The 24,040-nt window shown below is 47.6% G+C and overlaps 1 protein-coding gene and 1 long non-coding RNA gene across 3 annotated transcripts in view; one reads left to right on the forward strand and one right to left on the reverse strand.

Moving 5' to 3' along the window:
• The window catches only part of QSOX1 (quiescin sulfhydryl oxidase 1), a 32,980-nt gene extending 30,740 nt beyond the window's left edge, over positions 1 to 2,240 (reverse strand). Inside the window, exon 1 of the mRNA XM_036109118.2 lies at positions 1,885 to 2,240. Coding sequence (XP_035965011.1) covers positions 1,885 to 2,146 — 262 coding nt within the window. The 5' untranslated portion in view covers positions 2,147 to 2,240. The remainder of the gene's footprint in view (positions 1 to 1,884) is intronic.
• On the forward strand, positions 952 to 10,539 carry LOC144382597 (uncharacterized). 2 transcript variants are annotated; one of them, XR_013449866.1, is made up of 3 exons: positions 952 to 1,619; positions 9,375 to 9,517; positions 10,378 to 10,539. It is a non-coding gene; the product is annotated as an uncharacterized LOC144382597 (long non-coding RNA). The 2 variants fall into 2 exon arrangements; XR_013449865.1 differs by lacking the exon at positions 952 to 1,619 and adding an exon at positions 2,366 to 2,496.
• The last annotated feature ends 13,501 nt before the right edge of the window (positions 10,540 to 24,040 follow it).

Below are 24,040 nucleotides of genomic sequence, written 5' to 3' on the forward strand. Positions count from 1 at the left end.
GTGATCGGACCAGAGAGCCATACAGACAAGTGTCTACGTGTACACTGGAGGTAAAATGGTTTATCGGTTTTGTTAAAAATAACTTTCCAGGACCATATGATCGGACCAGAGAGCCATGCAGACAAGTTATCTCTCTAGCCCCTCAGGCTGTTAGTAAATGAATGGTATGTCTCACAACTGAGTCTACGTGTACACTGGAGGTAAAATGGTTTATCGGTTTTGTTAAAAATAACTTTCCAGGACCATACGGCTAACAGATGTATACATCTTTCCATCTGGCCACTTCAGTAACCACTGTGCAAGCTGCTCAGGGGAAGCGGTAGCCTGAGTTTGAAAACCAACGCCTACAAATGCACTATTCTACCACGAATGGTTGAGCTGATCAAGAAATACTAGGGGCGCCTGGCTGGCTCAGTTGGTTAAGTGTCTGCCTTTGGCTCAAGTCCTGATCCAGGGGTCCCGGGATTGAGTCCCATGTCGGGTTCCTCGCTCAGCGGCTAGTCTGCTTTTCCCTCTCCCTCTGACCTTCCCCTGGTTTGTGCTCTCGCTCTCTCTCAAATGATTAAAAAAAAAAAATCTTAAAAAAAAAAAAGAAATACCAACAGCACAGCAAGGAAACAACAGTTCCAGTTCTCTCTAGAAAGAGGCCTATTCCCTAAGATGCCCACAGTCCTCATTCAGTGATCATTTCCAGTCAGGAGCCAAGCTAGGGCCCTAGCAACACAATCAGGAAGCAGCTTCATTCAGAGGCAGCAAATCAGAAGCAAATCACTACCACCACACCCACCAAACACCCACTATCTGAGCTAGGCAGCTGGGTGACACCACAGAGATCCTTAAATTCTGGAAAAGAAACTCTGAGATAATGCATGTCATGTACTTAGCCAGGAAGGTGTCAGACGTATAGTAAGCACTTGTAAATATTAATGACTATCATTGCCATATTTTTTTCAGTTCTAGTCTTAAGTTGTTGTTTTTTTTAATTTACCATTTCTCTAATAGAGTACACCTTTAAATATCTATACATTTAGTGGTCTTGTTATCTCTCTAGCCCCTCAGGCTGTTAGTAAATGAATGGTATGTCTCACAACTGAGGGGCTCAGAATCAAGGAAATATGGTGCTAAGGGTCAGGCCAGTGAATAGGAACATGGAGCAAAGGGCCAAACACACACCAAGAGGCTGCCTTCAGTCAGGCCTCTGGGTTCATGGGTTAAAACAGAAGGGTCTGAGAGGGTGCATGGCCAAGGGGAAGAGAGAAGATGTGGCCCAGAAGCTAATGAGCTGGAGGCGCTGGGTCAGGAGAGGCCTAGAACCCACACAGGAAAACTCTGTCTCAAAAGTAAAGCTGAGAAGAGACGTCTAGGTGGCAGCTGGGTCAACTAGCCAAGGGGTTGGCAGACGGAGTGTCAGTTCCTTTTCTCCCCAGCACTGATCCCACGGCAGCCGGGGAACTCGGCAGGAAGGCGACATGGGTCCCTGTGCGAGAGGAAGGGGACTGCCACAGGCGACTGCAGAGGAGGCCGTAAGGTGTCAGCAGAGCAGGAGGACGAACAAAGGAGAGGCCGGCGCAGGGATGCGGGCAGTAAGCCGGCTGAGGACCGACGGGAAAGCAGAGCAGGTGTGAGGGCCCGGGCCGCCGGGAGCGGGGAGAAGCTCGGGACACCGGCCAAGGAGAAAGAGACTGCGGGGCGCGGGAGCCAAAAACGGAGTTGAGGGCTGGAAACCGCGGGGGAAGTGCGAGGGGCAGAAAGGAAGAGGTGGGCGGAGGCCCCGGGCCGGGGGAGGCGGGCCGGGTGGGAGAGGCCCTCGGCCCGGCAGGTGGCGGGGATCGGCCCGGGGGGCGCGAGGAGATTCGCCCCTCCCCCGGCCCGCCCGCCCCTCACCTTTGACGTCGTTGGCCAGCGCCTTCCACGTCGGGGCGAAGGCGATGCAGTGGCCGCACCAGGAGGCGAAGAACTCCACGGCCCAGGCGCTGCGGGAGCCCAGCACGGCGCCGCGCACCGTGTCTCCCTGCAGCAGCGTCAGCGGGTCAGAGGACGAGTAGAGCGCGGAGCGCGGGGCCGCGCCGGCGCCGGCCACCGCCAGCAGCAGCGGCAGCAGCAGCCGCGACGGCGACGGCCCGGAGCGGCAGCCGCACCAGCCCATCCTGCGCCGCCGCGCCCACCACCTCGCACCAGTTTCGGACGAGTGGGCGCCCGGCCGCTCCGCCGCTCCTCCAGCGTCCGTCGCGGGGAGGAGCCTCGGGGGCTCCGCCCCTCCGCGGCCCGGCACCGCCCCCCGTCCCCGCCCCGCGGTCCGCCGCGGCCCGGGAGCTGCGCTAGCGGGTTCCCGCCTCCGGGCTCAGGGGGCGGGGAGCGCAGCCCGGGCCAGGAGCCCCCACCCCCAGACGAGAGGGGCGTTTGCCCGGCAGAGGCCCGGACCGGTATTCCGGTGGCTGCTGGGGACTCGAGGAGGTCATTTGGCTTCTCACGAGCCGCGTATCTAACGGAAAAGGAGTAAGTTGGAATAGATTGGTCCGATTCATGCCGTACCAAGAAAGTTCTGGGGATCCCTCCACGCAATAAGATGTGAGTTAGAAGCAGGTGAGAGAGAAGAGGGAAGGTCTCCGGGTCTATGATCATCATCATGGCCCCACAGGGATGAGATGTGCCCACACTCCTGAGGCCTGTGACCATCCAAGGGAAACAGTCATGGATGAGAAGCTCTCTCCCCACTTTAGGCTGGGCCGGATGGCGTGGGCCATTGCGCTGCAATCACAGGGTTTCCTGGCACACAGGTCTGGCCACCCCCGTAAGTTTGTGCGGAGATTCCTCCAGTGGGGGCTCCCAGCAGCCCAGGTCCTCCACATCTAATTTTCCAGGCTACTGGAAGCCCTCCGCACTCAAGTGTCCCTCTCACAAGTAACCCGATAACTAATTTTGTGTTCGTGTGTATTAAGGTGTTTAGGTTGATGTTCCCTGGTCACCTTTTGTAGCTCCTAGGCGGAGTGATTTTACGGGGAGAAAGAGCTCCTCAGAGGGTTGTCACGCATGATCGTTTTCCTGTGTTTTTTTCCGTTAGCCCACCTCATCTGTAAGCCATCTGAGACTCGACTCATTATTCCTTCAGCTGGGTTTACTGAGTGGTTTCTTTGTGCCAGGCACTGCTCTAGGTACTAAGAATAAGACAGTAAACAAAACCAAGACTCTACAGTCACCCACTTCCATTCTAGTGGGGATAGGGATAAAGAGATGATATACAAGTAAATGTAGATCTAATGGTGACAAATGCTATGAAGAACTATACAGTAGGGTAAGAATAGAGTGACAGAGGAAGTGCTATTTTATTTTACACACTGTGATCAGGGGTGGGTCTACCCCTCCTATTTACAGGGCCAGGGTCAGAAGTACAAATGGAGAAGTACTTATCGTATGTCTCCATATTTAAAAATTACAAACCAAGTTAAACTGATATGTAAAATTCCTGTCCTTTCATTGTGACAGTATACCTTCATCATAATTAAAAGGCCAAATTTAAGTTTAGAATTCCTGGACTCCCCCAAGATGTGCACTGGAATGGGGTGGCTTAGGTGGTAATTGGTCCCTGGCCCTCGACCTTCCTCCTACTCTTTCCACTCCAGCTCTGTCCCATACTTCAACAGACCACGTGCCCACACCTGTCATATTTGGGTCTGCACATCTGAGCTTCATCCACACCTCCTACAAATAGCTGTTTCTTGGCTCCTGAAGAGGGTGGGAAGGCCAATGCAGTCTCTAGAAGCTGGCCCGGTGCTATAGGGACAGAGAATTCTAGGGCCTTGGGTACCCACAGTATGATCTAAGATGGGGTGAGGAGCAGGAGTTTTGGGTGGGCACATCCCCTTGGCCCATGGGCTTCTTGCTCTGTGGAAAGGGGTATGGTTAGAGGAGGGCCAGAGAGCTCAGAACCCAAGGTAGGGGCTTCCCTTGCCCCCAGTCTTAAGGCAGTTCTAATGAGGTAACGTTTGAGCCAAATGAAGTATGAGAGGGAGTGTGTAGCAATCTAAGGTGAAGGCATTCCAGGCAGAGATCTGCACCTTAGGGCTTTTGCTCCTTTCCCGTATTCATAGTCTCTGTCCCCAGAGTCTTGAACTGCATGAAGAAATTATATGTTGACCGGTTGGGGTGTTAGTACCTCCCCAAACTCCCACAGCGAATTCCAGACTCTGAGTGCTCCTCCCTGCCAGTCCAGGGAGCTTCCCTCTCTCCTAGCAGTCTTAGGGCCAGGCTTGGCCCAGGCTTATCAGGATAGAGTCCTAGTAGTCTTTTGATTCCTGGGCTTGGAAGTATTCCAGTGGCTGGCTGGGGTGCCAGTAAAAGCCAAGTGCCTTCAAGTGTCTCTATTGTTAAACAGTGCTGTAGTTATCTTCCCTAGAGGCCTGAGAATTAGGGAGACAATATTGGCTGAATGTGTTGAGCACCTGGGAAAGACATCCCAGACGAGTACACAAAGATTTGCTTGTTCACATATCCATTTCAGAGCATCAGAAGTGGAAAAGAATACAAACTATTTGAATGAAGTAGAGAAAGTTTCTTGGCAATGGGGGTCAAAGAAATTAAGACTGAGAGTTGCAATATCTCGGAACAGGGATTTTCAACTCTTTAAAGTCTTGGAAGCCTTTGATCAAACAGAATCTTGAAAGGAAGCTTGAACAGATAAAAGCAAGCTAAAGAGTGTGACCTGGAGGGACACCCACTTTCTGGGGCCTGGGGGGCTTCTTGGGAGCCTCAGGGCTCTCCAGGCCACGATCTGAAAACCACTGGTCTGGAATTGAAAGCAGAAAACATAAGGATCACAACTTGCCCTGGTTGCCCTTCCAGAAGCTTCCTGGGATAAAAAGATGGCAAAGAAGGAAATCTACTCAGCAGTGGGATATGGAGGGGGAGGGGAAAGCTGAGGAAAACATTGAAAGTGGCGGGGGTGGGGTGGGGGGGGGACTTAGGAATTCCTACCCAGCTCCCCTACTCCCCTTCCTACATACAAGCTGTAGGAAGGTGAGGCAAGAGGAACCAGACGAGAGAGTACAATAATAGTGTTAGATAATACTTTGCACCTGCTGTTCTAAACACTTACAGATGTTACTCATTTAATTCTCACACCAGCTCTATGAGGTTGATAGTCTTATTATCCCATTGCTACAGATGAGGAGACTGGCGTAGAAGGAGCCCTGTTGACTTTCCCACTTGTGAATCATTCATGTATTATGCATGAATAAAAGAGAGGGAATTTGGGAGTCGGTCAACCAAAAATAAGACAGATGGTCAGAGGAATGCAGCTTATACACAAATACAGATAATTATGGTGAGCAACAGGATTGTGTTTGGTAAAACATGTCACCCGGTAGCCAACCATTAGATGACTTTCCACTCACTCATTTGCACCGAGGAAGAGAGAGCGTGTGTGTAGCTGGAAGACAAGTGCCCAGCAGCAAAGAGATCTTGGCTTTGTCCCTTCAAAACTCGCCTCTTGATCTTACAGATGAACCTCCCCATAGCCGGGGTCGGTTAGAATACCAGTTCTGAAAGCCAGAAGAGAGGTACTGAGAGTCTGCGTCAGAGAGGTATGGCAGGAAAGAGAAAGCACATTCGAAGTGTTTGTTAATGGAAGCACTGTCTGCAGAGGTGTGTGCAGGGTAAAGGGGTGACTGACGACAGCAAGAAGTCCTTTGAGCGCCCCTCCACTGGAGGAGAGAAGGTAAAGGAACTTGGTGATGGAACCTGTGAGAGCTGGAGTCAAGGAAGAGGGGCCACCCAACCAGAGCTGGAACTGCCAGATGCCGCCGCTGCAGGGCAGTGGGGAGGAGAGCGGGGAGGCACCGGGAGAGTCTTACTTCTGTCTCTTCCTCGGCTAGTCCTCCGCCAGCACCTCCCATTGGCCAAACCCAGTCAAAGCCAGAGGGGAGGGCACCCTGCCTGTAGTCCATGGAAGTTGGCTTCCGAGACAAAAGGCGGGTTGGAAGGAGGTAGAGTGTAGAGAATACCCTTGTACAGAGTCCCTAAACGTGAGCCCTTCGAAGCCTTAGAGATGAGAATGGAAACACGAAAATCCCTGACTGTCCTTCTGCGAGTCTCTTGGGTAGGAGCAGAGGGCTGGAGATCCCCCTGACCACTGGAGCAAGAGAAAGCCAGCAGAAGAGGGGGCTGAGCCGTCCCTTCCCAGCTTCCCTTCCAACATGTACGTCCCTTCCTCCTCACACTTAGTCCAGTTGCCATATTCTTATCTGTAGAGGAGACAGAGGCCCAGAGAAGTCCAGAGACTTGGTCAAGGCCACACAGCAAGAATGGCTTCATAACCCTCCCAGGAACTTCCCAGGTGTAATCTGAAACTGGACCCTGTACTCGGAGGGCAGGGAGGGACGGAAGGGAGAGGCAGGCCACTCCAGCTTGGCAAGTGGCAGTTTTAATAAACCAAGGGAACTTCTGTATGAGGCTTGTCTTGGGCAGCAGTACGACTAATGGATTCCTGCACTCGCCTGCCAAATCCTAAAAGAACATAAAGAGGCCTTTAAAAGGATTCAGTCACATAAACCGTGTAAGTGTTCTTAACACCACATCACTATCTCCAGGCTCCGTCCTTGGAGCAGCCTCTAGGAGCCTCTAGGAGAGGCAAGCAGAACCCACATTCCAAGGACAGAGGAAGGGCTGAGGAGCCTCCAAGCGCTCGGGTCCAGCTCACAGGTCAATTAGCAGTCTCGTCTTTTTGATGACCTTCCCCAACAGCAAGGCAATGGTAGAGTCCATTTTTGTCAGGCTTTCCAACATGACGGTTGAAGTATTGAGAAGGGGATGTGTGTGAATGGAATATCCGGGACAGAACCCCATGTTCATGTACAGCTTCCCTCATCCTAGGTCACGTGATGGCAATTCAATGGGAACAGCCCCACCCCCACCCCAACACACAGAAGGACAAACTATTTATTTATTTTAAAGATTTTATTTATTTATTTGACAGAAAGAGATACAGCGAGAGAGGGAACACAAGCAGGGGGAGTGGGAGAGGGAGAAGCAGGCTTCCCTCGGAGCAAGGAGCCCGATGCGGGACTGGATCCCAGGCCCCTGGGACCATGACCTGAGCAGAAGGCAGATGCTCAATGACTGAGCCACCCAGGCGCCCCAGAAGGACAAACTATTTAAAGTGGAATGAAGATAAAAGGCTATAAACTCGAGGCCTTGTTGTTTGGGCTCTCTGGCTCATATCAGGAGTGAAAGCTTCTGGGAACCTGCAAGTCATCAAATGAGGCCTGAGGTCAAAAGCAAGAAGACCACATCACTGAGTGCTGGGCAGAGGCTGCCCAGTGCTCCCCGTAGAAGGCTTCTGGGGACTTTGCCAACTTAGTGATCCTGTGCGATTTATTTGAGAGACCTTTAGGTTTCTGGAGTAGGGGTCTTAATGTAAAATATTTTCTGCCGCGGTGTAAGGGTGTGTCCTGTAGTTCCTGTATCGCAGATAAATACACGTAACTATAAAGTGTAACACTAGGCCTGAGAAGGGACGGAATTTATAAACTTCTTGGTTTATGACAAAAAGCCTTCTCAGAATTTGCCTGAGGAGAAGACCAATACAATGATATCGTACATGTTGGAAGTTGCACATTGCATGTGCGTGTGGAGGGAGGGGTCGGAAGAGAGCAGTCACCTGGGGCTAGCATGGGGACACCCTCCTTCTACCTCAAAGCTACTGGTCTGGGAACTCTTTAGGAAGATGCTGGAGTGTGGCAGTTGAGCGCTTGATCTCTGGAGTTAAGGTCCTTGGGTTTCAGTCCTTGGCCACTACCTCTACTTGGCTGAGCTTCAGTTTCCTCATCTGTAAAATGGGCACAGAGACCACTTGAGGTGCAGAGTTCTTGTCTATGAACGCTGTGGTGATTGTCTTATTTGGCTGCAGTTCACTTGTCCTCAGACTAGTTTCACCAGTCCAAGGGTTAAAAATGTCTTTTTTTTTTTTTATCTTTTTTTAAAAAAAGGATTTTATCCATCCATCTGAGAGAGAGAGCGAGCACAAGCAGGAGGAGTGGCAGGCAGAGGGAGAGGGAGAAGCAGGCTCCCCGCTGAGCAGGGAGCCCGATGTGGGGCTTGATCCCGGGACCCTGGGATCATGACCTGAGCCGAAGGCAGCCGTTTAACCGACTGAGCCGCCCAGGCGCCCAGGTTAAAAATTTCTATGTTGAGATTCTTTTCTGATTTCTTAAGTGTTTTTTTAAAAAATGAAATGATTGAGGGATGAATAGATAAGCACAGAGTATATTTAGGGCAGCAAAACTACTCTGTGTGATCCCGTAATGGTGAATCCAGGTCATTATAGATTTTTCAAGAAGCGTAGAATGCCCAACACCAAGGGTGAACCCTTATGTAAACTATAGACTTCGGGCAATAATGATGTGCCAAAGGAGGGTCATAGGTTATAACAAATGTACCACTTTGCAGCAGGATGTTGATGGTGGGAGAAGTATGTGTAGTAACAGCGAGGTGTGTGAGAATTCTCTGTACTTTCTGCTCAGTTTTGCTGGGAGCCTAAAACTGCTCTAAAAGATATAATCTATTAAAAAAAGATACAATCTATTTTTTGAAAATGAATGATGATGATAGAGGATGAATAAAATGAAAAGTTGGCACCCTATTTTGGTCCCCAAAATAGTTTGGAAATTTTGATGGCCCATAAAAAACAGGAAAAGAGTTTGAGTGGTTGGTTGACTTGCAGTTGAATGTGTAAAGGTCAGGCCACACTTAGGTGTAGAGGCCCGGTGTTGGCATCAGAGTGAGGGCATTTCCGGGGCCAGCTGCCCACTGCAGAAAGACATTGTCCCCAGTCTGGAATCTGGAGCTTGGAGCAAGAAGTCCTGGTGAGCTGTCTAGAAGGCATACGGTGCACGGGTCTCAGCAGAAAGCTAACGGTAATCACCTCCCAGTTTGGGATAATCAAGTGCTTACGAGCAGCACGCTGCTCAGCAAAGGGGATTGGAGAGGGGGTTGAGGGTCTGTGTTAATGAGTAATACCACTGTGTCCCCTCTCCAGTAAGGAACAAGCACAAGAAACAAATAGAGATGCCAACTCCTCTGCTTTCTTACAGATCAAGCTGACTGCAGCATGAGGCTTAGAGGTGCCTCCACGAAGTGTTCCTTACACTTCTCCCTGTAATTAAATATGTCTCTCGACTACAGGCCCTCTCTACAGGGGCTGAGCCCGGCCAGCAAGCTGACCTCCCCCTCCCGCAGGCTGGCAGATCTGAGGAGACTCAGCCTCTACACCCAAGAGACCTCCATCTTGGAGGGGGGGTGGATTTCTGTGTCACAGGTTTGGTGTGGACAGTAGTCCCCCCCTCTGCCTCTGTCCACAGTTTTCCTTTCCATGGTTTCAGTTACCTGCTGTCAAGAGGAACCAGAAGCAGATGATCTTTCTGCTGACTGAAGAAGGCTTACGTCATTCCCTCACTTCATCCGTCACACAGGCATTCTCTCATCTCAAGAAGAAGGATGAGGACAGTACAATAAGAGACTCCATGTACATAATTTTTATTACAGTGTGGTGTTATCATTATTCTATTTTAATATTAGTTATTGTTGTTAATCTCTTACTGTGCCTAATTTCTCATTAACCTTTATCATAGGTGTGTACGTACAGGAAAAACATCACATATATAGGGTTCAATACTATCCATGGTTTCAGGCATCCCCTGAGGGTCTTGGAACAAACCCCCCGCAGATACGGGGGGATTACAGTATTCAGTATTGGAAGTTGCTGATCTTTTCCCAAAGTGGTTGTGTCATTTTATATTCCCACCAGCAATGTATGAGAGTCCAGCATGCACTGTATCCTTGCCAAGATTCGGTGGTGTCCATCTTTTTTTAATGTTAGCTATTCTGGTAGGTGGTCGTGGCATCTCATTTTGGTTTTAATTTGCATTTCCTTGGTAACTAATGATTGGACATCTTTTCATGGCTCTTAAATCTTTTTCTGTATATGAAGTATCAAAATTTGGGGTACCTTTTTATTTTTACTTTTCAAAGATTTTATTTAGAGAGAGAAAGAGAGAGTACAAGCAGGGGGGAGGAGAGGGAGAGAGAGAATTCAAGCCAACTCCACACTGAATGTGGAACCTGATGCGGGGCTCAATCCCACAACCCTGAGCTCATGACCTGACTTGAAATCAGGAGTCAGACGCTCAATCAACTGAGCCACCTAGGTGCCCCTTTGTGTACCTTTTTGAAAGATTGGGTTGACTTATTACTGAGTTGTAAGAGTTCTGCACATATATATGTGCATATTTGCTAGATGCAAATCCTTGTCAGTTATATACTTTGCAGACATTTTCTATCAGCTAATAGCTTGCCTATTCATTTTCTTAATGGTGTCTCTTGCAGAGTGGAAGGGCGCCTGGGTGGCTCGGTTGGGCGACTGCCTTCGACTCAGGTCATGATCCTGGAGGCCCCGGGAACGAGTCCCGCATCGGGCTCCCTGCTCAGCAGGGAGTCTGCTTCTCCCTCTGACCCTCCCCGCTCTCATGCTCTCTCTCTGTCTCGTTCTCTCTCTCAAATAAATAAATTAAATCTTAAAAAAAAAAAAGTTTTTTATTTTCATGAAGTCTAATTTATCCATTTTTTTTTCTTTTAAGGTTTGTACTTTTTGTGTCTTAAGAAATTTTTGCCTACCCCAGGGTCACAAAGATTTTCTTATATGTTTTCTTCTAGAAGTATTATAGTTTCAACTTTTACATTTGTTTACATATGTTTAACTTTTCAAGGAATCGCTATAGTAATTCTTTAATTAGCAGACATCCTCTGATTTTGTTTCTCTTTTTCAAAATTGTTTTGGCTATTCTAGTTCTTTATGTTTCTATGTGAATTTTAGAATCAGCTAATGAATTCTAAAATTTAAAAAAAAGCCTGCTGGGATTTTGATTGGGATTGCATTGCATTTATAAATCAGATTTGGTTTGCCATGTTTTAATTTTTTTAAATTAGCTTATGTTTTAAACCATGCTCTCTATGTGTGGTCAGACTCAGCTAGCAAGCAGGGCTCCCAGGCTGGATTGCTAAAATCTTTTGCCACGTCTTCGGGGTGAGAATGAAGCAATTCTCAGTATAGCTCACGCAGTCGAATGGGTCTGCAGGCCCTGCAGCGAGCTAGCTGAAGACTTGTGCTCTGCAATCATGTCTGTTTTGTACATTTATTGCCTCCTATTATTTATTTGCTTGCTGTCACCTCTCAGAATTGTAGTCAAGTCTTTGACGATTCCAGCCTATCTTAGCAGTGCTGTGAGCTGAAGCCCGAGCTGTGAGCTTCTAACCACTGTGCTAGGGGTAGCAGCTATAAAGGAGGCAAGAGAATTTCAAAAGCATGTCAAAACTCAGAGGAACAGGATCTGACACTCTTGGTCTGCTGCAGGGCTGCCTGAGACTCGGATTTGTCTGAATAAAGAACACCTTCAGGAGACTCTTGGTTACCTTCCGTGAAATCCTAAACTAAACTGGCTAAAGCAGGAAAGGGGAATCAGTGGCCTCGAGGAACCAAATCAAGGGTAGGGCAAAGGCGTATCTGACCTCAGAGACACCTGGGCTCCCTCTGTCTCTCTGCACTTCTAGTCTCCACATTGGCTTTATTCTCGCAGCCTGGCTGCTTCCAAAAGTCTAGAACTGTAGTCCTATGCTTTCATCTTTGAGGTCAGAGGGAAAAGAGAGGACTTGTCTCCTGACCCTAGTTTAAAACGTACTGGGGAAAAATTCTGGCCAGGCCTGGGTTATGTGTTCATTCCCAGATCACTCACAATGAACAGGGAGATGGTGTATCACCACTGGCTCATTCCAGGCAACTTATGCATTCCTCTAGGTAGCGGGGTGAGCACAAGAATTGGCAGCCCCAACCAGGACTACATGTCCGGAGGAAGGAAGGAGCACTTCCCCTCCCTCCACCACCCCAAAAGAATTACTGTTATCTGGGAAAGAGGTCGGATGGGGCTGTGCAGACCAAAGCAGATGAGGACCACCACTAGGAGGCATAAGTGCAAGGATCAGATGGGAGAATGTGAGAGTCTAGCACAGTGCCTGGGACAGTAGGGCACAACTAAGAGTTGTTTTAAAAAATAGTAGGGAAGGCTGAGGTCTGAGTACATCTGGGGGTCACATTACCTATGTCAAGATGTATCATGAATATACTAGAGATTTTCAGGTGTCCAGATAAACTTGACTCAAGCCATTTGGGTGCAAAAATGGGACGAAACATACATAAAGAAGAAAGGATACCTTGCAAGAACTTGCCTAGCCCACAGTAGCTCTCACTGCTTGCTGCATCAATTGCCCAAATGAAATATGGAGTGTTATGTTCTCAGGTGACCATATCAGAATCCGGATGTTGCATTCTTATTTTATGATGGCCTTGCAAACATCCTGAAAGATTTCTTGAGGCTTCACCCTCCTTCTTTATGGAAACCACTTGCTCCATGCTCTTGCCCGTGGTTCAGCCACACCCCTTCAGCCCTGGGTTCCACCCTCCTGCCCAGCTCCTTGAGAGGATGCTCCCGGATGGGCTTTCTAGATGGGCTATGTCTGGGCACAGAGCCATCACATCTCTCTGAGTGCCAAGCTCTGCAGTTCGGTGGTGAGCCTTGTCTCATAGGCAGCTGGGCACCATAACCTCTGGTCTAAAATGGAAGTTTGGGGGCGCCTGTGTGGCTCAGTTGGTTAAGCGTCTGACTCTTGATCTCAGCTCAGGTCTTGATCTCAGGTTCATGAGTTCAAGCCCCACGTTGGGCTCCATGCTGGGTGTGGAGCCTACTTAAAAAAATATTAAAACATAAAAAATAAGGGCCGCCTGGGTGGCTCAGGTGGCTCAGAGCGCAGGCCTTCAGCTCAGGTCATGATCTCGTGGTCCTGGGATTGAGTCCCGCATTGGACTCCTTGCTCAGCGGGGAGTCTGCTTCTCCCTCTCCTGCTTCCTTCCCCTGCTCATGCTCTCTCTCTCTCAAATAAATAAATAAAATATTTTAAAAATCAAATAAAATGGAAGTTTGAATGTGTTATCTGCTACTGTACTTTCATAAAAACATAAAATGCCCCATCAGCCACTTTGTGGGCCTGAATTTTCCCAACTGACCTCCCTGGTCTTCTCTTCCCAACTTTGCCTTGCCATCTGGAACAAAAGTTACCCACCTTCCTGTCCTTTCTGGTGACGTATTAATCTAGTCCTAAAAAGTAATCACACTTGTGGTTGTCTACCTCACCCATTTACTGGTGGTGTGAGATGAGATGAGATCTCTCTTCTCCTCTCTTGTCTTTGCATATCCTGGTCAACACTCAGATGTGGGCAAGAAGAAAGATCATTGTTACCATTACGGCAGCTGTGAATCCTTGAGCATCTACCGTATATCCGGCGTGGTGCTAGGTACTGGGGACATGGTGATGAACAGAGATGGACGTACTGAGCAGCTAATGAAGATGAAGCTTCAGGCTCCTCACTTGCGCAGCCCGTGTGAGTGCTGGGAACTGTGGGATGTTTGAAGTAGCCAGAGGAAGCCTGGTTACCACCAGGAAGCATTTCTATGTAAGTATGTCTACTAAATTGTCTAAGTGAGCTCCTCAGAACATCTCCTAAGCTCTAGGAGTTCATGGCAATTCCAATGCTCCCTCTAAATGAATATTTATTTATAGTTAATTTGAGCTTTATAATTATATAGTTATTTTCTTAAAGAGGGTCCCCCTCCCCAAACGATAAAAATCTTCCGTCCCCACAAAACCTGAATCTGCCCCTGGTGGTGAGCACAAGACATGGTCCTTGCTCTCAAGGTTACAGTTTAGAGGAAGAGATGCGGATCAAAGAATTGCACCAATAAATCTATAATTTTAAAGCGTGAAAAGGTCATGAAGGAGAGCTATGGAGTATCCCGAATAAAATAATACAGAAGGTGTCAGAGAAGCTTCCCTGAGCTGAGAGCTAAGGGGCGAGTAGAGAATGAGGCAGGGGAGGGGATTCCTAATGCCGCCGCTGCTCTGTCACTGACCAGAGCTCCGTGCCCGCAGCCCAGATCTGAAGCAGCGGTCCTGGACAGAGGCCGAGAGGCAGCTGCAGAGTCCTTCCCAGACCCTCTCCTCTGGACCCTTTCCCAGAGCTATTGTCTATTATTAATAGACAATTAAATAGACAATTGAATAGACAAAAAATTAAATGTCTATTCAGGTCCTCTGTCCATTTTTTAACTGGGTTGTTTTGTTTGTTTGTTTGTTTTGCATGTTGAGTTGTGTAAGTTCTTTATATATTTTGGATATTAGTTCCTTATAGGATATATCATCTGCAAATATCTTCTCCCATTCAGTAGGTTGTCTTATTGTTTGTTGATGGTTTCCTTCGCTGTGCAAAAACTTTCTATTTTGGTGTAGTCCCAATAATTTTGCTTTGTTTCCCTTGTCTGAGAAGACATATCTAGAAAAATGATTCTATGGCTGATGTCAAGGAAATTGCTGCCTATGTTTTCTTCTAGGAGTTTTATGGTTTTAGGTCTCAAATTTAGGTTTTTAATCATTTTATTTTTGTGTATGGTATAAGAAAGTTGTCCAGTTTCATTCTTTTGCATGTAGCTGTCCAATTTTCCCAACACCATTTGTTGAAGAGACTGTCTTTTCCCTATTGTATATTCTTGCCTCTTTTGTCATAGATTAATTGACCATATAGGCATGGGTTTATTTTTGGGCTCTCTATCCTATTCTGTTGATCTATGTGTCTATTTGTGTGCCAGTACCATACTGTTTTGATGACTACAGTTTTGTAGTATATCTTGCAATCTGGGATTAGGATACCTCCAGCTTTGTTTTTTCTCAAGATTGCTTTGGCTATTTGGTGTCTTTTGTGGTTCCATACAAATTTTAGGATTATTTGTTCTCATTCTGTGAAAAATGTTGGTATTTTGATAGAGATTGCATTGAATCTGTAGATTGCTTTGGGTAGTATGGACATTTTAACAATATTGGTTCTTTAGACCATGAGCATGGACTATCTTTCCATTTGTTTGTGTCATCTTCAGCTTTTTCATCAATATTTTATAGTTCTGGGGGTACAGGTCTTTCATCTTCCTTTTATTTTTTACATTACAAAATATCCCTTTTTATCTTAGTAATGCTCTTTAACCTTGAATTTGATTTTATCTGTATATCTTTAATATACTCTCTATAGTTTTCTCTTCCTTACTGTTTACATAGTATATCTTTTCCTGTTCATTTACGTTCAAGTTATTTGTGCCCTCATATTTGAAGTGAGTTTCTTGAGACAGCATAGAGTTGGGTCTTGCTTTTTATTCATTCATTCTCACAATATCTGCCTTTTAATTGGAGTGTTTAGGCCTCATTAACATACAATGCAATATTGAGATGGTTGGATTTATATTTATTATTTTGTTATTTATTTTCTGTTTTTCCTCCCTTTTTTCCTTTGAAAGAGAGAGGAACACACAAGGGAGGAAACTTTCCTTTCTTGCCTTCTTTTGGACTATTTAAGTGTTTTCTAGACTTCTATTTAATTTTTTAAAAGATTTTATTTATTTCTTTGTTTGTTTAGAGAGCATGAGCAGGGGGAGGGGCAGGAGAGGGAGAGAGAGAATCTCAAGCAGACTCGCGCTGAGCCCTCCATGGGGCTCCATCTTACCACCCTGAGATCATGACCTGAGCCAAAATCAAGAGTCGGATGCTTAATGGACTAAGCCACCCAGGCGCCCCTAGACTTCTATTTCAATTTACCTATTGGCTTTTTAGTTCTATCTCTGGAGTTTCTGGTGGTTGCTTTAGGGCACTGGTTGTTAATGTTAACCGGGGAACAGTTGGTAGTGTTTGGAAACAGTTTTGGTTGTCACAACTGGGAAGAGTGGTGCCACTGGCAGTTAGTGCATTGAAGCCAAGGATGCTACTCAACATCCTCCAGTGCTCAAGACATCCCCTGCCAACACACACACACACACACACACACACACATGCACGCACGCACAGTGAAGAATGATCTGACTGAAAAGGTCCATACTGCCACTATTGAGAGACACTGACTTTTCACAGTCCACTTAGAATTAATATTGTACCACTTCATTTAAATGCAGAAACTTTGGCCCTGTATAAAGCCTTTTGCCATCCTACTGCCATTTTCCTTTATGCCAGGGGTGGACAAACCTGTGGTGAGTGAGCCAGATCCAGCCTGCTGCCTATTTTTGTACCTAGAGTTTTATTGGAGCCTAGCCAGGCACCTTGGCTTGTGTTTGTGGCTGCTCTCACACTACAGGGCAGAGTTGGGCACCTGTGACGGAGACCCTGTGGCCCTCAGATCCACAGCATTTACCCTCTTACCCTTTCCTGGAAAAGTGTGCCGTCTCATGCTTTATATTATATTGTCATGTATATTAATTATATCGACCTATGTTATAAAACTCACAAGAAAATATTTATTTGCTTCAGAGTCATACATATTTTAAAGGAATTAAGAGGAAAAATAAACTTTTCTGTCGAGATGGTTCCATTTCCGAAGCTCTTCATTCCTTCTTGAAGATCTGAATGTCAATCTGGCAATATTTTCCTTTAGCATCAAGAATTTCATCATTTCTTGGACTGGAGCTCTGTTGTCAATGAGTTTTCTTAATTTTATTTTATCTGAAATTGTCTTTGGCTTCATTCTTGAAGAATATTTTCACTAGCTCTAGAATTACACTTTTTTTTTTTTTCCCTTTTCAGCACTTTAAAGATGTTTCCGTGGCTTCTGGTAACAGTCATTCACGTCACTGTTCCTCTGTATGTAGCATGTTGTTTTTCTCTGACTGCTTTCTCTTTATCTTTGCTTTTCAATGGTTTGATGCCTAGGCATAGTTCTCTTCAAGATATTTACCCTGCCTCAGGTTCACTGAGCTTCTTCAATCTATAAATTTATGTCTTTCACCATATTTGGAAAGGGTTCAGCCATTATTTCTTCAAATATTTTTGTTCCATTTTCTCATTCTTCTTCTTCTGTGACTCCAGTTATAAGTATGTTAGACATGTGCTGCATGAGTTCCATAGGTGTCTGAAAGTCTTTTCTGATTTTTTTAAAAAGATTTATTTATTTATTTATTTATTTATTTATTTATTTATTTATTTATTTGACAGAGAGAGACACAGCGAGAGAGGGAACACAAATAGGGGGAGTGGGAGAGGGAGAAGCAGGCTTCCCGGTGAGCAGGGAGCCCGATGCGGGGCTCCATCCCAGGACCCTGGGATCAAGACCTGAGCCGAAGGCAGACGCTTAACAACTGAGCCACCCAGGCGCCCCCTTTTCTGATTTAAAAATAAATTTTTTTTTTGCTTTCCCTCTCTGTTAATTTCTGTTGGTCTAGCTTTGAGTTCGCTGAATTTTTTTTGAGTCATGTTGGTTGTGGTGAAGCCCATTATATAATTTTTTTTATTTTGGATATTGTAATTTTTAGTTTATTTCATAGCTTGCAATTTTTTGTTCTAGAATTGCCATTTAGTTATGTTTTATGATTTCTGTTTTTCCCTGAGATTCCCTACCCTTCTATTCATTGCAAGCATATTTTTCCTTACATCATTGAACATAGACATATAGCTGCTTCCAAGTCGTTTCCTGATTCCAGCATCTGAGTCATTTGTGGTTGTTTTCTACTGAGAATGGGCCACATTTCCTTGTCTCTTCATGTGTCAAATAATTTTGGATTATCTGCTGGACATTGTGAATATTATGCTTTAGAGACTCTGGATTCCTCAGAGGAATACGAAGAGTTGATTTTTGGATTTGATTTGTTTGGGTTTTAGCAAGCAATTCACTTGGCTAGACACAAACTACAAACACTTTCCTTGGGAATCAGCTCAAAATCAGTTTACTTCTTTTTCTACCATTTGAATGTTTCTGTGAGTTTTGAAAGGGGTTCCTTTCCATCTTCATTCCCCTGAAAATTTTCTTTTGTCTACTGCGTCCTACTTTGGAGAAAAAAAAGGGGGGGACTGGCAGGAGGAGTAGAGAAGGTGGTTGCAGAAAAGAACATAGTGCCCTGTTGTTGTTCCCGGATCTTCTGTCTTAGGCAACCAGGACCGAATGTTGACCTCAGCATAGCTTCCGTGCCAGAGCATACCCGTTTCCCATTGATCTCTGATTGCCAGGGGTTAGTCACAAAACCACCTCTGTCTGTGTTACACTGAGAGGCTCTCAGCCACCCAGAGGTGTGCCTTCCCCCCACCGCCCCTGCAGAGTGGGTCAGAACAGACGCATGACCCCTGGTATGCAAGCACTCTGTAAATGCCGCGGGTTCTTTCCCTCCTCTTCCCTTTCCTGGAAGCGTGCAGGTTTGTTGGATCCAGGAAGGCAGTGTTATATGGTGGGGAAAAAACATGAGCTTGGTGTCAAATAAACCTGATTTGGACTCACAGTTCCTCAGCTGACCTGTGTCTGACCTTGGACGATGTCCTCTTGCTCTTTGATCCCTGCTTTCCACTGGGAGAATGTTCTCTCTCTTTCATCACAGTGAGGCATATTTAATTTTTCACAAAGTAGCCCTTCTCCAAACCACCTCCACAACAAGTCCTAACCCAGCAGAGAGCTCTCCCAGGGAACTGAAGTTAGCGTGCTTCCTGCCGCTCTGGGGCGATCCTGGAGAGCAGACATTCAGCAAGCGGAGGGCAGGATGGGCCAGATGATAGCTGCAGACGTTAGGCCTGGAGGAGCTCCCCATGGAGAGCAAGCCCCGACCCAGATTATTACTCTCTTTGTTCCAGGTACCAGGAGAGCAAACTCAAGCCTGAGTTTTTCTCAGGACTGGGTGGAGGTGGAAGGAATTGCCCACGCCTCGGGAGGGAGTGGTCTCAGGCTGCCGAGCCCTCCCCTGCACGCATCTCCAGCCTTCGAGGGATCTCCACGGTGGCCCGGTGCTATAGGACGGACCCCAGCCATCCAGAAATACAGTGCTCGGCAGGCCACGGAGCACTTCGGCAGATGCTCTTTCCTTGGCAGGAAGTAGGGGGGCCATGCCTGATTAAAATGCAGAAGCTAAAGAAACTGGAGGCTCCAGCCGACTAAGAAAGTTGTGTAGGGTTATAGGTCTAGGACGGAACATACCCTGGGGCCCAACCTGGACCCGACAGACCCCTCACAGTCTCAGCGTCAGGGGCAGAAGAGAGACAGCGAAGGCCAGTTCCTTCCTGGAGCAACACTGCTCACCTTCTGGCATCAGGGGGCTTCCCACATTCCAAGAAAAACCATTCTGTGTCTTTTTCTGTCTCCTTAAACCTCCGACACACCTCCCTCTCCACACACACACACACACACACACACACAGACACGACTACAACCCGTCTTGCCCCTGTGCGTGTCTTTGTTTCCCTTCCGGCTCTTTCCTCCCTTCACTTGTACCCGGTGTCAGGCTCCTCTTACTGCTCTTGCAAGGACTTTGCTCTTGATCCCCACGCCCACCCCCTTGCAAACCTAACTACTCTTACTAGGTTGATTCCTCTAGCAAACAAACCAGCTCTCTGGCTCCTGCTAAGATGAGGAAAACAAAACTCCTGGATGAACCCACAGCCTTCTCCAGTACCGGCCTATTTGCTTCCTTCTCTTCGCAACCAAAGTTTACAACAGAGTTGTCTGTGTTCACTGCCCCACTTCCTCACCCTGCCCTTTGTTCCTCAACCCACTCCAGCCTGGTCTCTGACCTCACCACTCTGCTGAGACGGCTTGTCAAGGTCGACAACAAGCCTGTGTTGCCCTATCCAGGCGCACACCTGTCGTCCTCCTACTCAACCTCACACAGCTTTTTTTTTTTTTTTTTTTTTTAAAGATTTTATTTATTTGACAGAGAGAGACATAGTAAGAGAGGGAACACAAGCAGGGGGAGTGAGAGAGGGAGAAGCAGGCTTCCCGCGGAGCAGGGAGCCCGATGCGGGGCTCGATCCCAGGACCCTGGGATCATGACCCGAGCCGAAGGCAGACGCTCAACGACTGAGCCACCCAGGTGCCCCCTTACACAGCTTTGGACACAGCTGATAGCTCCCTTTTCCCCCGAAGTGATTTCCTCTTTGGCTTCTAAACCACGTGAATTCATTTTCTATTGCTGCAGTAACAAATCATCACAAACTAGTGTCTTAAAACAATGCAAATGGATAAAGAAGATGTGGTATGTATATATATATACATATATATGTATATCTACAATGGAATACTACTCAGCCATCAGAACAAATGAAATCTTGCCATTTGCAACGTCGTGGATGGAACTAGAGTATGTTATGCTAAGTGAAATAAGTCAATCAGAGAAAGGCAGTCATATGATTTCATTCATATGTGGAATTTAAGAAAGAAAACGGAGGATCATAGGGGAAGGGAGGGAAAAATAAAACAAGATGAAATCAGAGAGGGAGACAAACCATGAGAGACTCTTAACTCTAGGAAACAAACTAAGGGTTGCTGGAGGGGAGAGGGGTGGGGGATGGGGTGACCGGACGATGGGCATTAAGGAGGGCATGTGATGGAATGAGCACTGGGTATTATATGCAACTGATGAATCACTGACCTCTACCTCTGAAACTAATGATACACTATAAATTGAATTTAAATGAAATAAAAACAATGCAAATTTATCTTTGCGCAACACAGGTCTCTGGCTAAAATCGAGGTTCTGGCAGCACTGTATTCCTTGCTAGACGTTCTAGGGGAGACTTTGTTTCCTTGCTCATTCAGGTTTTCTGCAGAATTCAATACTTGCCGTTGTGGGAATTGGGTCCTATGTCTTTGCTACCTGCCTGCTGAGGGCCTTTCCTATGTTCTGGAATTGGCTTCTCCATCTTCAAAGCCTGCAATCCTGGGTCAAGTTTTCCTCGTGTTTCAAATCTCTTGCTCCTCTTCTTCCATTTCTCGGACCCCCTCTCCTATCTTCCATTTTATTTTTAAAGACTCCAGTGGTTAGATTGGGTCCACCCAGATAATCCAGAATAAGCTCTCCCCTCAAGCTCTTTAACCTTAACTGCATCTGCTTAGTCCTTTTTACCACATCTGGTGATAGAGTCACAGGTTCCATGGAGTAGGGTGACGGTATCTCTGGGGTCCACTGTTAGGCCCGCCACACCACTTTCCTATGCTCCCACTCCCCCAGCCCTTCTTCACTCTCCTTTTCTGGCTCCTCCTTCGCCCATGACCTCTAGATGCTAGGAACCTGTGGCGTCAGCTCTCAGATCTCCTCCTCTGCTACACGGTCTCCGTAAGCAAGCCCATCCAGTCCTGTGGCTTTAAAACACCATCCGCAAACCAACGCTCCTAATGCTCGAAAGCCCCAGATTCACTCTTGAGTTCAAGATTCATCTATCTGACTCAACATTTCCACTTGAATTTGTGACTACCATCTCAAACTGAAACTCTGGGCTTTTAATTTTTGTTGTTTTTTTTTTTTTAACAAAGCCCTAGCCTTGGCCACACCAGTGAAGGCACCACGCCAGCTTTGGCTCAGGCCTCAGACCTAGGAGTCGTCATGCTGGAGTTCTGTGTTTCACTCACCCCCTTCGTGACTTAGGCTCATTGACCTGCTCTGCACTTACTTCTCTGTAGCTCACAATGCCCAGCCCCAGGCGGGCCGCCCCCACCTTCCACCTGGGCCACTACAATTGCATCCCCACTGGTGTCCAGGCTTTTGTCTTACCCCTGACCTGGCCTCCACACTGCAGCCAGGGCAAGCTCGAAAAATACGGCCAGACTGAGTCACATCCCTGCTTAAGGTCACCCAAAGTCTTCTCAATATAGTTACGATAGAATCTGTGGCCTAAAGCCCTGCTTCTCAAAGTGTGGTCCACGGACCAGTGGCATCGGCCCAACCTGGGAGCATGTTGGGGTGCAGAATTTCAGGCCTCCACCTCAGACCTATGGAATCTGAAACTGTGCTTTAACAGGATCCCCAGGGGGTGTGTGGGCATATTAAACTCTGAGAAGTGCATCACCGGGTCCCCCTCTGCTTTTCTAACTTCTGTCTCCTGTCGTTCTTCCCTTTGCTCACTACCTTTAAGTGACACAGGTCTTCTGTTTCTCGTATTGTGTCCAGCACACGACCACCTCAGGGCCCTGGCACTAGCCAATTTCATTTCTTGGAATAGCCTTTTCCTGATTCTTTATACAGCTGGTTCCTCCTAATTATTCAGGTGTCAGTTGTTGTTGTTGTTGTTGTTTTAAGATTTTTACTTATTTTAGAGAGAGAGAGAGATTGCGTGCTTGTGAACGTGAGCAGGAGGAGAGGCAGAGGGAGAGAGAATCTGAAGTAGGCCCACCCCACCGCCCACCCACTGCTGAGCACAGAGCCTGACACGGAGCTGGATCCCAAGACTCTGAGATCATGACCTGAGCTGAGCCGAAATCAAGAGTCATGGACGGAGCCGCCCAGGCGCCCCCTCAGGTCTCAGCTTTAATGTCTCCTCCTCAGTGGCCATGAGGGACTAGCCTACCGCATGCAGTTCATCCTCGCCACCTCCCATCATTAGCTGTTCACTCTCAATTAACCCTATTGGATTTCTTTCACACCCCTTATCTTTGTCTGCATGGCTCATGTTTATTTCATTGCTTTCTTGTTAAATATCTTCCTTCTATGCCCCTCCCCTACCCCAAGAAGGAAGGATGAATGAAGTTGGGGATCCTGTCTGTCTTGCTCAGTCCTGTTACCTGGAACAGCGCCTAGAAGAGTACCTGCCCCAGAAACACTCTCTGAACAAATTGGCAGCAAATACCGACCTTCCCTTCTATCCCATTCGCTTCTGTTCCCGGCCTTCCACGGTTTCTGTCGCAGTCACGAGCTCCGGCCTGACAACAGATCGGGTAGCCAGAGTACCTGGTTCTTGGAATTCTCTAGGGCTCCACAGAGCACTCAATCTGTTAACGACTTTGAGGACGCCTGAGTCCAAGTAATAATTACACTTAATGGACAGCACTCACTGACGCTTTGCCCAGCACTGCCCTCAGCACTTGGCCCATTCAGAATAAGCTCGTGTATTCCTGTTACTCCTTGCTGTCTTCATCTCCATTGTCCAGACGCAGAAAACAAGGCGCAGAGAGATTAACGAGCAGACTCAAAGTTTCACAATAAGGGCTTGGCGGCGACAACATCCTTAGGCTCAGACTGGAGGGACCTCTTCCCTGAGCCCCTGCTCTGGAGCCGTCCCTGCCCCCAGGGCACAGGATCCGTGGGGCCGAGGAGAAAGCCCCCCAGCCCCCTTGTACACCACGCTTGGGCACCTGGGACTGTGGAATTCCCGGCCCAAAGGGCCACAAGTCTGTTTCCAGGGCCTCTTCCCTGGGTTCATCTTCCTGAGAGTGGACTGCGCCCCTGAGTGAGCCCAAATGGTGGCCCAGTGGCAGCTTTTTGCAAAAGGCCTGGGCAGAGCTCGAATGTGCAGTCCCGGGGTCCGCGTGCTGTGGGGAAGGCCCCTCAGGAAGTACGGCACAGCAGGGCCTGGGAGAGAGGGGGCCACTTTCCCCACAGCTCCTCATCCAGACAGAGGACTCTGTGGACTGCGAGGATGTGAAGTCCACACCGGGCCCCCCAGGTCTTCGTGAAGGTTCCTGTGTCAAGGTAGGAGGAGAGAACGTGTTTTACTTGACAGTGTGTTAGCTGGATTGAAAACTTTAAAATATTTTAAATTTTTAGACATGTGCTCTGTGGCCTCCATTTGTCCTCACACAAACGTCGGGGGTGGGGCTGAGTGGCCCCGGGCAGCCTGGCTCAGGGCTTACGTCCCAAGCCGGAACTGGGAAGCCTCTGTGCTCTGAGCCGTGCGCCTCCCCAGGCGTCGGGACCGTCAGCTCCCAGGGAGGCTTTGCCCACTGGCTGTCCAGTCCTGCCCTCCGGTTGCTTGTCCCATGGGAGCTCACATATCAGTCATCTTTGTATCCAGCAAACCCTCTGATACTCTCTCATGGTGCCCCCGAGGCTGAGGGCTTAGGGAGGCCGGCTCTGGCTGGTGCTGCATATATATGCCTTGGGTTCAAATCCCAGCTCCACAGTTTATAAGCGGTGTGACCTTGAGCAAATTACGTCCTCCTTAGTCTAGC

Source organism: Halichoerus grypus, chromosome 7 (assembly GCF_964656455.1).
Source record: "Halichoerus grypus chromosome 7, mHalGry1.hap1.1, whole genome shotgun sequence".
Taxonomy (NCBI): domain Eukaryota; kingdom Metazoa; phylum Chordata; class Mammalia; order Carnivora; family Phocidae; genus Halichoerus; species Halichoerus grypus.